This window comes from Odocoileus virginianus, chromosome 24 (assembly GCF_023699985.2).
Source record: "Odocoileus virginianus isolate 20LAN1187 ecotype Illinois chromosome 24, Ovbor_1.2, whole genome shotgun sequence".
NCBI classification, from domain to species: Eukaryota; Metazoa; Chordata; class Mammalia; order Artiodactyla; family Cervidae; genus Odocoileus; species Odocoileus virginianus.
In genome coordinates, this window is record NC_069697.1 from 40,151,893 (window position 1) to 40,167,072 (window position 15,180).

Sequence of the window (15,180 nt, forward strand, 5' to 3'; positions counted from 1 at the left end):
TATTTTAAAATGTTTTTGAAGGCAATAGAGAGCAACGAAATAGCGAAGAACCAGAGGACCAAGATCCAGAAGAAGTAAACTGAGGAAAGTGAGCTGAAACTTGGGGTGATTTGTCCCCTTAGAGATATAAGGGATATACTGAAGAGGTATAAAATAAATATAACTGGAGTCCAAAAAGGAAAGAGAAAAGAGCTAGAATGAGGCAAGAGGAGTATCTAAAATGATAATTCATAGGATTTTAAAAACTGACAAAAGATATCAAAAGATATATGAGCTTGAAAACTTTTCTATCACTGTCATTCTGAAACCAAAAAATTATATAAGTATCATCTACACAGCAAAGTCAGTAAACTTTCTAGAAAGGCCAGATAGTAAGTAGTTCAAAATTCTAAGCCATATGGTCTGTGTTATAACGACTCAACTCTGCTGCTATAGTGTGAAGACAGCCACAGACAATAAAACAATCAATGAGTATAGCCATTCCAATAAAAATTCATGGGCACTGAAATATGAGTTTCATAGAGTCTTCATATGTCACAAAATATTTCTCTTTTCTATTCTTTTTTCCCCTCTTACCATTTGAAAATGTAAAAACCAACCCTGGCTCATTAGGTTGCACAAAAGTATTTTATAGGCCAGTTTTGGCCTGCAGGCTATAGTTTGCAGACCTGTGATCTATACAAACATTCATGTCCATATATTTACAAACACTGAAGACAGAATTTTTTTCCTCTCTGATTAGCAGTGATTCAAATTAAGTTGATCTTTTTTTTTTCTTTTTTAAAAATAATGTTTATTCACTATCTTCTGATTAGTTTTCAAAAACAATTTGTTGGCATTAGAGAAGACAAAAATTCACTAGAGAATGTTATGGAAAAACTTTCACATAACTAGCAATGGGACTGAAAACTCAGTATCATGATTTATTATAGGAAAAGACATACTCGTTCCTTTCAGATGAGTATACCTGTGAGTTATCAATAGCATTACATCTAAATTTTAAAAATGGAATTTAGACCATATCATCATCTGGATCATAAATTTAAAACAAGGTTTCAAAAGCAAGATAACATTCAATCACAATGCTCTCACTAAATAAATATACACATATATAATATGTTTTAGTGAGAATACTTCTGCATTATAAAAAATTTAAGTATTTTTATTATTTCATTATTTTATTATTTTTAAAACTTTTGTGTTTTATATGTATGTAATATTACGATGGGTGTTAGTATATGTGCATAATTTATAAGTAAGTACATACGTCTTAGAACAGTGCCTAGTACATAGGGAATTCTTAATATCTTCATCATAATGAAGGTTCATGCTCAAATTTGTCTCTGTGACTTGAAAGAAAGGGAAGTGCCATTTATGACTTTCACCGTACTTAAAAGCAAGATCAAGGTCATGAATTTGAGTCCCAGCATTCTTCTTAACTCTACTTATGATTTTCTTCACAGACAAAATAATTTGTACTATATGTTCTTACAGCATTGTTGAGAGAAACTAAGCATATCAAAGACATTTACTAAAATTGGCTGAAAAAACAAAACCATCTTAAGACTACATGTCTTTTTTTCCATGTTAAACGTAGATTACTTTGTAAAGCATTCTTTCAACTTATTTCATTTTATATTTTACATTACCTCAAAATCCATAATACTATAAGAGAAATTATATATACACATACACACATATATACAACTTTATAATCTTGTATTTTTTGCTAAATACAAAGTATAATTATATTCAAGATCATTCATCATAAATTCCTAATCTCAGTTTATAAGCTTACCAAAATTATATAAATTGAGTTTATTCAGAATAATCTTTAATTCTTAAAAAAAACTATTTACACATATACACAAAATGTAAGCAAAAATATTTTTTCATAAAACAATGGTAAACTGAGATCATGAAGGCACAGCTGAGACCACAGAAAAATTTTCTCTACTTTTTTCCTAAACTCAGTAAGCAGTTGGTTTGAATATAATTTTCTTCATTACTGAAATCATCTTTAATTAGTGTAGTTTCTTTCCCAGAAAGTATACACAGTTAAGGTTATTAGTCACTATTAGGTCAGAGATAAATTAGGGACCCCAAAATTATGCTTTTTAGATAACTTTTTCATTCATTGCACAAACTGCACTTCTGCTGTTTCACATCCTGCTAGAGACAGGGAAAAGTTTCTGTTTGTTCTCCTACTTCACCTAACAAAATGACATGTACGTGCAGCTGGGGGGAACTAAGTGGGGGCTAAAATTAAGGGCAGGCTGGTAGGAAACCAACATTAACATAAGCAGCATAATGTATTTGCCTTCTTATCTACTAACACTATAAAATTTACTTCTAACCAGATGTTTCTGAAAGAAATGCCTTATGTTTCTGTACACTCCTTCTACATATAAAAATGTAACATTACATAACTCCTGTTCCAGATCTCTGTATGTTAGTAGCTTAGTCATGTCCGACTGAGACCCCATGGACTATAGCCCACCAGGCTTCTCTGTCCATGGGATTTCCCAGGCAAGAATACTGGAGTGGGTTGCCATTCCCGTCTCCAGAGAATCTTTCTGACCAAGGGATCAAAGTCAGGTCTCTGGAATTGCAGGCGATTTTTTGCCATCTGAGTCACCAGGGAAGCCCTCCATATCTTTAATTTCCCACTATTTCTAAACTTAAATTTATCTTCCTATTATCTGTGATAACTAGCTAACTAAACAAAAAAAAAAGTTAGTTTTTAAACATTCATGAAAGAAAATCACCCCAAAAAAGACAAGTGAGAGAGCAAAGGGGTGTGAGCAGAGGGGGGCATGGAAAGCCCACACCTCTGAAAATATCCTCTGCAATATTACTTATAACAATAAAAACTGTGGCATATACACTTGATAGATTATGATTTTCATTACACTGACTATGTAGTAACATGAAAAGATGTTATTTAAAGTATAAAGTATATTAGGAATTACAACTATGCAAGCAAATATGCATACCTAAAACTAAAAAAGACTCTGCATATACAAAAATAACAAAGGTGAAGAAACTCTTCCCTTAAAACCCATTTTTACATTAAAAATTTTAAGAACAAATTTTCAGGGGAAAAAAGAAAATATTAGTAAAGTGATAATGACACTAGCCATTCTAGTAACACATCAATGTTTTTGATAAGGAACCTCTGAAGGCTAAAGATCTTATAACCTAAAGGAGGTGTGCTAGAAGTGTTTCTTAACCTAGAAAATAATATCCTCTTACCACCCTCCACAAGGATACTTAAAAGTTGTCAAAATGATGAGGGAGTATTACTAGAATACTGGGGGCAACATCAAGAGTGATGGTTAATTCTGTGTGTCAACCTGACTGGGCCCCAGGTGCCCAGGCATTTTAGTTAAACGTTCTGGATGTTTTTGTGAAGATGCTTCTGGATTAGCTACTATATGAACTGGTAAAGTGAGTAAAGCAGATTGCCCTCCACAATGTGGGTGTGGCTCATCCAATCAGCTGAAGGCCTGTTAGAACAAAAAGGCTCATCCCCCAAAAGAAAGAATTCTTCCTGCTTTCAGACTTAAGTTGAAACACCAGCTCTTCCTGGGTCCCAAGCCTGCCAGCCTTTGAACTAGAAACTAGAATTACATCATCAGCTTTCCTAGTTCTCTGGCCTCTGGGCTGAGACTGGAACTACACCATCAACTCTTCAGGGTCTCTAGTCTATCAACTCATCCTCCAGGTTCTGGACCTGCCAACCTCCTTACATAAGCCTCTTTCTACACATATATAGATACATGTATGCACAGACATGCATCCTATTGGTTCTGTTTCCTGGAAAGCCCTGATTAATACACCAAGGATGCTAATGTCCTACAATGTCAATGGCACCCCTACTGAGAAACACTGCTTGAATTGGGTAGAAATTTTGATCCTGTGGCAGGCTGGAGACAAAGGTAGGTGCATTCTAATGTTCCTCAAATCATCCCCTTTCAGAAAACTACCTCAAAGGTTTTCCATCTGTGTTATGGAATCATATAAAGTTACTTGAAAGCAGCCCCTAAATAGTTGGTAAAATAAAATTTACCTCCTCTCTTTTCATTCATATTTTTAAACCACCCGATTCTAGTAGCCCATAGTCTTTTACATCATTTTAAGTTGTAGCCTCTACATTTCTTAAATATTTTTTTAGAGGACTTACAAATATGCATGAAGCTAAGCATATCATTTTCAAGATTCCCTCAAAAAATAATTCTATCAATATATAAAAATTAAGACATTGCTCTTGACCAAGACATAAACAGACCAACCTCAAATAGACTAGCTGTGAGTTCCTCCAACTCCTGTCCAAGTTGATCTCGTACTTTAGAAAGCCTCTCACACTCTTCATCTTTTAACTTCAGTTCCTATGAGAAATTGATCATTTTATTTTTTTTAACTTCCAAAGTTTGATGTTAGACTCAGAAGACTATATAGTCTTTACTAATAAAATTATAAAATATTAATACTGCCCCCTCCTACAACATTCACACTGGAAGTTTTTATTTAGCACTTGCTATGTGGAAACAACCAGGCAAATCTAAAGTTACAAATAATTCTAACTCCCATATTAAATTTTCATAAAATATACAAAGATTAAGTATAACTATTCATTACCTGTGAAAATAAACAAAGAACTTCATTTTTTTTCCTTAACGTTGCTCTGAAAATATTTGTTTCCATCAAGTAAGGAATTTCTTCAATTAACACAGGTTCATTTCAATAAATGTTTAGTGACGTTGTTTCATGTTTACCTTAACAATTGTTTACCTATAGATAATTTCATGCACCATATTGCAATTAGTATAAAATGTCCATTAGGAGACTATACCCATTTAACACTGTGAGACAAGCAATGTATATTATATTTAAAATCAAGAAGAGTATTAATGACAAAAATCCTGTATTTATACATAACTCCTCAAAAGGTAATACATAGATGCTAAAAAATTCCTTTATTAAGATGTTAAAATATGCAATTTAAAAAATTTTGTATGTAAATTTATCTTTCAAACTTAGAGATTAAAAAAAAATCCAAGCTCCCTATATATTGGCCAGAGATACACTAATAAAATAATGAGTTAGTTGTGCTATAACTGTGGTGGCAGCATAGTTTCTGAATTCTCCAACAACTCCTAAAATCACTGCAGATGGTGACTGCAGCCATGAAATTAGAAGATGATTGCTTCTTGGTATGAAAGTTATAACAAACCTACACAATGTGTTAAAAAGTAAAGACATCACTTTGCCAACAAAGGTTTGTATAGTCAAGGCTACGGTCTTTGCAGTGGTCATGTACAGATGTGAGAGCTGTACCATAAAGAAGGCAGAGCACCAAAGAATTGATGCTTTCAAACTGTGGTGCTGGAGAAGACTCTTGAAAGTCCCTTGCACAAAACAGAAAAAGAGACTCAGATGTATAGAACAGACTTGTGGACTCTGTGGGAGAAGGCGAGGGTGGGATGTTTCAAGAGAACAGCATCGAAACATGTATATTATCTAGGGTGAAACAGATCACCAGCCCAGGTTGGATGCATGAGACAAGTGCTCGGGCCTGGTGCACTGGGAAGACCCAGAGAGATCGGGTGGAGAGGGAGGTGGGAGGGGGGACCGGGATGGGGAATACATGTAAATCCATGGCTAATTCATTTCAATGTATGACAAAAACCACTGCAATGATGTAAAGTAATTAGCCTCCAACAAATAAAAATAAATGGAAGAAAAAAAAAAAGAAAGTCCCTTGCACAGCAAGGAGATCATATCAGTTAATCTTAAGGGAAATAAACCCTGAACACTCTTTGGAAGGACCGGGGCTGAAGCTGAAATTCCAATACTTTGGCCACCTGATGTGAACAGTCGACTCATTGGCAAAGGCCCTGATGCTGGGAAAGTCTGAAGGCAGAAGAAGAGGGCAACAGAGGATGAGATAGTTGGATGGCATCACCGATTCAACAGACATGAACTTGGGCAAACTCCACGAGATGGTGAGGGACAGGGAAGCCTGGTGTGCTGCAGTCCATGGGGTCATGAAGAGTTGGACATGACTTGGTGACTGAACAACAACTCCTAAAAATCAAATATACCGACTGGGATATCAGAAGAACCCAATGATTACATCTTCAACAAAACTAACTAAAAGTGAATCCTCACAAACTGTAGACCCTGAGAAAACGTGGTTACACTGCCAGACCACAGAATCATGAGTTATGTGGAAGGGACCACCAGAAGTGAAAGCACTTCCATTCCCACAGTCCCAATATCCCCCACCCCCTCTGGTGGAGGCTTTAAGACTAGCAGGTGAATCTCCCTCACTTATGGTCTAGGTAATTTTCAAACTGCTGCTTTTGTGCTAGGTCTCAGGGTGAGTCTGCATGTGAGTCTTTCAGATTGGAATCTCAGTTCCCTAGAGTTTTTGGGTCTCCTGGATATAAGCCCCATTGATTTTCAAAGCCAAATGTTTTGGGGCTTATCTCTCCACTGCAGGTCCCAGGGGTTGAAGTGCCTAATGTGGGGGCACAAACCCCTTGGGAAATCCAATTCATTTAAACATGAAAGACAAAAAAAAGTTATGTGAAGTTACCATTATAAAAAAGTTAAACATAAAGCCAAGTCAGGTACAAAGTAAAGAAAATCAGATAGGTATCAAATTTCAACAGCATTTTATGCTAAAAAACAATGGAGTCATATCTTTAAGATACTCAAGGGGAAAAAAAATGTGAGTTGAGAATTTTATATCCAGTCAAAGTATCCTTCAAATGTAAGACCAGAGACTAAAAGTTATAAACCTGTCACACTTTAGAAACTCTATCTCCCATGAGCTTTCCAGAGTAATCATGCAGTGAATGAGTTTTATATAATCAAGAAAAAGAAGGAGAAGCTTTAACATTAAGGACAGGGGATGAGAAACAAATGTATTTAACTGTAGAACTACAAATGAAAGATGAGGATACACAAGAATGAGAAGACAAGCCACAGACTGGGATAAAATATTTGCAGAAGACATCTGATAAAGGACTGTTAGCCAAAATATACAAAGAATTCTTAAAACAACAGTAAGAAAACAATTTGATTAAGAAGTGTGCAGAAGATCTGAAACGACACCTTGCCCAAGTTATAGAGCTGTCAAATGAGCACATGAAAAGATGTTCCATATTATATGTCATCAGGGAAATGCAAACATGATTCCACCACACACCTATCAGAACGACCAAAAAAGCAAAACTACAGCAACACATACTGACAAGGATGGAAGACAACAGGAATTCTCACGCATTGCTTGGGGGAATACAAAATGGTACAGCCACTTTGGAAGACTTTCAGCAACTTTTTTGCAAAACCAAACATATTCTTACCACACAATCCAGTAATCATACTCCTTGGTATTTACCCAAAGGAACTGAAAACATATCCACACAAAAGCCTGCACACAGATGTTTATATATTCATAACTGCCAAACTTGGAAGCAACCCAATATGCTTCAGTTAAGTGAATGAATAATTAAACTGTGGTATATCTAAACAACAAACCATTACTCAGCATTAAATGGAAATGAGCTATCAAGCCATGAAAAGATACGGAGGAAAAGAAATGCATGACTAAATAAAAGAATCTAATCTTAAAAGGCTGCATGCTGTATGATTCCAACTATATGACATTCTGAAAAAGGGATAACTATGGAGACGGTAAAAAGATCAGTGGGCTGCCAGGTACTAAGAAGTAGGGAGGGATGAATAGGCAGAACATAAAGGATTTTTGCAATGCAGGAGAGCCAGGTTTGATTCCTGGGGCATAAGATTCCCTGGAGAAGGAAACAGCAACCCACTTCCATATTCTTGCCTGGAGAATCCCACAGACAGAGTAACTTGACAGGCTACAGGCCATGGGGTTGCAAGAGTCGGACATGACTTTTCGAATAAACTACCACCACAGAGTATTTTTAAGACAGTGAAACTAATCATATGATACTAATGACAGATATACATCATTATGTTTTAGTCAAAACCCACAGAAATTAAACTAGAATTAAATGATAGAGGCAAAGGAAAGAAAGTTACTAGATAATTTTATAGTGTTGCTTATAGTAGGGAACAAAGTCAGTATCTAAAGAAAGGCTAAGAGAAATTCTTTGATTAAAGATAACAACTAGAATAGAAATCAAACCTTCCAAAATACAAAAAGGAAAAAAAGAAAAAAAGGAATAGAATGTAAAGAAAACAGTACACATAGTGAAAATATTTGTATACACACAGAGTAGACATTTGAAAGCTATGTGACAGAAACAAGCCTAAATACAGCATTTTTTTCAATAAACATAAATGTGTGTAACTCACTTATTAAAAGAAAATTTTCAGACTGGCTAAAACAGCAAAATCCATCTCTAGTCTCTACACAAGAGATACACCTAAAATAAGTAATTCAGACAGATTAAAAATAAAAGGTTGGGTAGAACTGTACTAAAAAATACAAATAAAACCAAAATAGAGACCTCAATACTGATATCAGACACAAGGCAGAAGTCATTAAAGAAGATAAAAGAAACTTCATAATGCTAAAGACTACAACACAAAATGAAACCTTAAAATACTCTCAAATACAAAATACAAAAGTAGATCGAATAGGAAGAAAGACATATTATGTTCTTGAATAGAAATTAGGAAGTCATCATAAAGATGCCAATTCTCCCTGCGTTTTTAAATCTACAAATGCATAAATTTAATACCAGGTCCTTCTGAACTCTAAAATTTCACAATTTTATAACTATATGTGAAACTGAGTCAATTCATTCAACATTTACTACTATATAGGTATTGTGGTCACCCCTCAGGATACCAACTTCTTTGAGAAGTTTCCAATCCTTAGAGCAAAACATATATCATTCACAAAAGCAAATTCTTGACTCGTTCCCTACCATCTACCACAGTAAACCTCATCCTGATATTAAAGACCCTCTACAACATGTGCTCACTTTCCCTTTTCAGAGTTATTACCCTTGATCCACACTCTAAAACTAGAGTTAAATTGTCCTGATTTGTTCTTGTTTCATTTCCCAATTTGATCTCATCCACCTGGACTGCCATAAACATTTGACTCTTTATGCTTCTAGATCCAACTCAATCTACCTATATGAACTCAAGTTTGTATTTCATATGAATACTTTTTAAAATGTCACTTGTACTTTTCATTATCAGTACCTTATACTGTAATACAGCTATATGAAATTAACTCCTTCAACAAACACTAATTTTGTGTTAACAATTCATCAGGTATTCATCGAGCGTCTGGAAAGAGGAAAGGAAGGAGGCCTGCTCCATGCTTTTCATAAAGCCACAGCCTACTAACGGTGGCAAATATTTAAATAGATTCACAAGGAAAAGGAAACAGGAAACAAATATTTAAACCGATTCACAAGGAAAAGTCCTGATAAGGACTATCATAGTGATATGCACATACTAGAGAAAGTAGGAGCTTGCCAAATGTAAAGACTAAAACTGTGTAAGCTACACTAGCAAAAGACAGGGAAAGGTTGATGCCATAGTTAGATAATGACAGAAAATTAGGTTTATGGGTGAGTCCTGAAAAACCTTGGTTAAGAAAGTGGAACTTTAAAAAAAAGAGAATATCATCTCAAGGGTGATGGGAAGTCACTGGAGGATTTTAAACAGGATAGTGACAATCAGACTGCAATTCAAAACAGTAACTTATCAGTGTGCTAGATTAAAAAAAAATTAAGACTGGAAAACAGTTAATTACTGCAATATTTTAGGCAACAGATACGAATTTACAGTAGCAATATTAGAGAAAAGAAACTTAAGAGACATTCAAAACAGAAAACCAGGACTCTATAAGTATACTCCATCAAAGTTAACACTATTCTGCAGATAAACATTTTATACACCGAGAGAGAAAAAATGCTGGCAATGAAACTATAATCTGATGGTTGTTGTTTTTTTTTCCCAGTTAGAATTTTCATTTTGTACTTTACAGGAAGAAGTCTTTTAAACTGATGGAGACACAAATTTTTATCATATGTCATTCTCTTTTGTACCTTTCTCTTTGTTTTGATGTCATATCATAGTGAGATCCTTTTAAGATTTTTAACCCAGTACTTCACAGTAACAAATAAAGCACTCAACTTGCATAAATTCCACTGACTTAATAATAACATGAACAGCTTTAAGCAAGTTCACGCACAAGCAGACAATGATAATTGTCGTGACTGCTGCCTAGCTGGGAGCAATTTTAAAATTCATGCTGATTTCACAGATGTTAAAATGAGGGAAAACATTCAACTCAGAATCAACGAAACATTACCAGATATACATGTCTTTTTTCCCCAACTAGTAAACATCTTTACTGCTGCTGCTAAGTCACGTCAGTCGTGTCCGACTCTGTGCGACCCCATAGATGGCAGCCCACCAGGCTCCCGTCCCTGGGATTCTCCAGGCAAGAATACTGGAGTGGGTTGCCATTTCTTTCTCCAGTGCATGAAAGTGAAAAGTGAAAGTGAAGTCGCTCAGTCGTGTCTGACTCTTAGTGACCCCATGGACTGTAGCCTCCTCCGTCCATGGGATTCTCCAGGCAAGAGCACTGGAGTGGGGTGCCATTGCCTTCTCCCAAACATCGTTACTAGTAAAGTCTAATTTATCTTTCCCTCTACAGGGCCTATTAAAACTTTAAGTACACTGGTTACTCAAGAAATGTTTGCTCATTAAAGAACACAGTAAATGTTTATAAACAACCCTGGTCACAGTTAGCAGGGCCATGCCAAACATGGATTTGTAGAAGTATGTGTCTCGAATGACTTTCTCTGACTGCAAGCTATAATATTCCACTGAATTTTATTTTCTAAGTCATTTTCATTTTCTTTTAAGGAAGAATAATTAAAAGTTGAAAGTAATACCTTATACCAGTAGGTCTCACACCTTAGTGAATGTAAGAATCAAAAGAATATGAGAATCAAAGAAAGAATATGTATACCAGAAACGAATACAATACTGTAAATCAACTATACTTCAACTGAAAAAGGGAAAAAAAAGAAGAATCAATAGGATAGCTTATTGAACATGCATATCCTCCAGCCTCAATACAATAATTCTTTTTTAACAGAATCTAGGGTAGACTCCAGGAATCTACATTTTAAAAAACATGTACTAAAACCCAACTTCTGCCTCAGGAGTCCATCAAGAGTTGTTCTTCAGCAATGATCTGCAGAAGGCCAGAAGGAAAGACTGGCCTACATCACAAGACGTGAAGGACTACATCACTGTCTCAAGTGCGTCTCTGTACTTGACACTCAATCACCACACGTGTGGTCTCCCTATGTACAGCACAGGTTTGTGCTGGTAAGCGGTTGCCCCACCAATGACTACATTTCCCCGTCCATCACACATTTAAGTGTCAGCATGAAACTGGCTCACACCAAAGAAATATGAGTAAGAGTTAGGTGTATCATTTCTAAGTTGAAGTTTTTTAGAAGCAGGTGTGCTTTCTCCAACTTTTCTTTACCCTTCATCTCACTGGTTAGATACAGATAATAAAACCCTAAAAGATCACAAAGATCCAAGATGGAAGAAACACAGATTCCCGAATTATTTCACAGAGAACTGCCTATGAACTATGAACACCTGCTTAAGTGTTAAGTGAATAAAAATGAACTTCTACCACGGTAAGTCACTAAAATTTAGGGGTACCTCACAAGGAGCTGGCACATCCCTAACTAATATATTCTGTATGTCCACTTACACAACAGTGTAATGCATGCATATATTCATTTAATCAACAGAATGTGTTGAGAACCTTTTATGTGCTCAAGATATAATCATGAGCAAAAACACATGTAATCCCAATCCTTGTGAAGCTCAAAATTACTGAAGTGTACGTGTAAGTGCAGACATCTACGTTGGGGTTAACTGGGATGGGGCAGAGCAATCAATACAAACAAACAAACAGAACTTTCACTCTCAATCAAGATAGAATAACAGGGATCACATTCACCACCTGCCTGACACAACTGAAAAACTGGAAAAAAACATACGAAATGATTTTTAAGACACTGGATGCAGGCAAAAAAAAAAAGTGATCCTCCAGAAATGGGAAATAATAAAGCAAAGCCTATGAGTTGTTCCAGCTTATCACCTGAAGAGAAAAAAGCATTAGTAGATATGGATTCAATGTTATTAAACTGTATTTCATATGTTTAAGAAGCTAAGACAAAGCACATTAAGTAAAATACTTAAAAGATCCAATCAAACTTTCATTGATGAAGACTACCACGTCTGTGATAAAAATAATAATAATAATAATACACTGTGTAGAATTAACATATTAGATACTACAGGGGAGAAAAAGAATAGTGATACTGATGACACAGCAATAGAAATCATCCACAATTAAACAGAGAGAAAAAAAAATTTAAAAAAATGAATGATAGAGCACCAGTGAGTTAGGGACTTCAAGCAGTCTAATGTGCATGTAACAGGAGTCCCAAAAGAAAGGAGAGATAGAGGAGATATGTAAATACGTTTGAAGAAGTAATGGTCAAATTTCCCAATTTCTATGAAAAAAACAAGCAACGTACCCACTTAAGAAGATCAACAAATTCCAAGCTCAAGAAACCTGAAGAGGACTACAAGCAGACAGACCATAATCAAATCATTTGCAGCCAATGATAAAGAGAAACATCACATCACAGTACAGAGAAACAAAAGTAAGGGTTAACAGTTGACTTCTCATGAGAAACAGTGCAAGCTAGACCACAATGCAGCAAGACCTTCAAAATAATGATACTGATACAAAAAAATTATCAATCTGAAATGCTTTAGCTGGTGAAAATACATTTCAAAAACAAAGATTAAAAAAAGATCTTTCAAGATACACAATAGCTAAAAAAAATTTATCAGCAGCATACAACAAAAAATGTTAAAGGATGCCCTTCAAGTGGAAGGAAAATGTTATTAGATGGAAATCTGGATCCACATAAAGGAATGAAAAGCACTAGAAATGGTAACTACATGGGTAAATATAAGGATTCTGACAATTTAAATGGGCTTCCCAGGTGGCACTAGACCGCCTGCCAGTGTAGGTAGACAGAGACACAGGTTCAATCCCTGGGTTGGGAAGATCCCCTGGAGGGGGGCACAGCAACCCACTCCAGTATTCTTGCTGGAGAATCTCACGGACAGACGAGTCTGGTGGGCTGCAGTCCACAGGGTGTAGAGAGTCAGACACAACTAAAGTGACTTAGCATGCATAGCATGGATACGGATTTTTAAATCCCTTTAAAAACAACCAGTTGTTTAATGAAAAAATAAGTTAAATATATCCTGAAATTTAAAATATATGGAGAAGTAAAATATATAGTAATCATAGCATAAAAACTGAAAGGGGGAGATAAAAGTACACTTGACCTCTGAACAACATGGGTTTAAACTGCACATGTCCATTTATATGTGGATTTTTTTCAATAAATACATACTACAGTATCACACAATCCATGACTGATTGACTCCAAGGGTGTGGAACTATGTATACAAAGGGCTGACTGGAAATTCAAATGCAGATTTTCAACCACAGGGGTCAGTGCCCCTATGTCCACATTGTCCACGGGTCAACTATATTTTTATAAGTTCTTATATACGGGGTAGTATAATATCACTAGAAAGTAGAGACTGATTAAAGATGCATACAATAAACCCTAAAGCAACCACGAAATTAGCAAAAAGACGACATATAACTGATAAGCCAACAGAGCAAAGATGAAATCACAAAAATATATAGAATTAATCCAAAAGGCATAAAAGGGAAAGGGGGGAAAGAAACATAAGAGACGAACAGAAAACAAACCGTAAGTTGGCAAATTTAAACCAAACTATATCACATTAAATGTAAAAAGTCTAACATAAGCACACCAGTTAAAAGGCAGAGATTAGAAAGGATTTAAAAAAAGATCTAATGACGTGCTGCCTACAAGAAAACCCACTTTAAATAAGAAGACAAAAATAGGTTAAAAGTAAAAGGATGAAAAATGGGAACTGTCTAGCCACTCTTAAAAATCATCATCAAAATAAGAATGACTACTGACATAATTTTGATTAACATGTTGCTATAATTCAGGAAATATTTCTTTTCCATTTATTTTTATTAGTTGGAGGAGGAAGTATTTTCATATTAAACAGTCCTTTACAAGGCTTAAGCTCTAAGTAAGTATCAATACTATCCTGAATTCTTCATAACAGAATTCACCATTTGCATGTGTTCACACATCATCATTTCAATTATGTCAACAGTACTTCTAAATACAACAAACTAAAAATTTCAAGACAAATTTTCAACCTGAGCTAAGAAATTAGCAATATATCGTGATGAATAAGTAACCACAATGTATTCTCAAACATGGATATATATGTCCAATAGTTCACTTCTATATAAACTGTGATTTCACTTAATATTCTGTACTAAGACAAGAGTCTGAGCCAGATGACATAGGTCAAATATAACCACATCTCACCACAGCCCCTACCTTTGGGGAGAAGTTTAAAAGAATATTGATTTATCTTTCTGATATATTCAACCAAAAATGTTTCAACAGCTCTTTATGGCCGTCTAACCATCAGGCATCCATTGAAGCATTTATAGAGACATATACACACCAGGCATTGTACCTTATTATGCTAGGCACCAGGGATACCAAAACCAGTGTTATACTCCTGAGAAACAAGTCTGTTGGGGGAGAAAATGGGAATATATACTTGTAAAATGTCATATGTGGAAATTATGTTGTAGAATGATTTCCCTATCTTCTTCTTCCCTTATCTTCCCTGGCTTTCTAAATGTGAACTGGTCCATTTCACCTTAGTGTGAAATTTATATATGTAGAGCTGTTTGTATTATTCCTTTACTATACTTTTAATGTCTGCAGGGTCTGTAGTGATATCCCCTATTTCATTCCTGCTATTGTGTCTTCTATTCTTGTTTTTTTCAGTCTTGTTAGAGGCTTGTCCACGTTATTGATCTTTTTAAAGAACCAGCGCTTTGTTTTGTTCATTTTCTCTAATTTTTATGTAACCAGTTTCATTGTTTCTGCTTTTTATTATTTTCTTCCTTCTGCTTGCTTCTGGTTTTATTTTGCTCATCTTTTTCCAGTTTCTTAAAGTGGG

The 15,180-nt window shown here is 35.3% G+C and overlaps 1 protein-coding gene across 10 annotated transcripts in view; it reads right to left on the reverse strand.

The window, feature by feature from the left end:
* RAB3IP (RAB3A interacting protein) overlaps positions 1 to 15,180 on the reverse strand; it is a 50,353-nt gene that overhangs the window by 16,731 nt on the left and 18,442 nt on the right. For 6 of the 10 annotated variants that reach the window (XR_002313479.2, XR_002313478.2, XM_070454608.1 and 3 more), the window contains one exon: positions 4,296 to 4,391. The exons of 1 other annotated variant lie outside the window; for it this stretch is intronic. Coding sequence is in view for 6 of the 9 variants with exons in the window: in XM_070454608.1 (XP_070310709.1) it covers positions 4,296 to 4,391 (96 nt within the window). In the remaining 3 variants the exon portion in view is untranslated. Of the gene's footprint in view, positions 1 to 1,267; positions 1,331 to 4,295; positions 4,392 to 4,641; positions 4,795 to 14,685; positions 14,744 to 15,180 lie in introns of those variants that run through there. 3 more of the 10 variants (XM_020891218.2, XM_020891219.2, XM_070454612.1) reach the window with 3 other exon arrangements.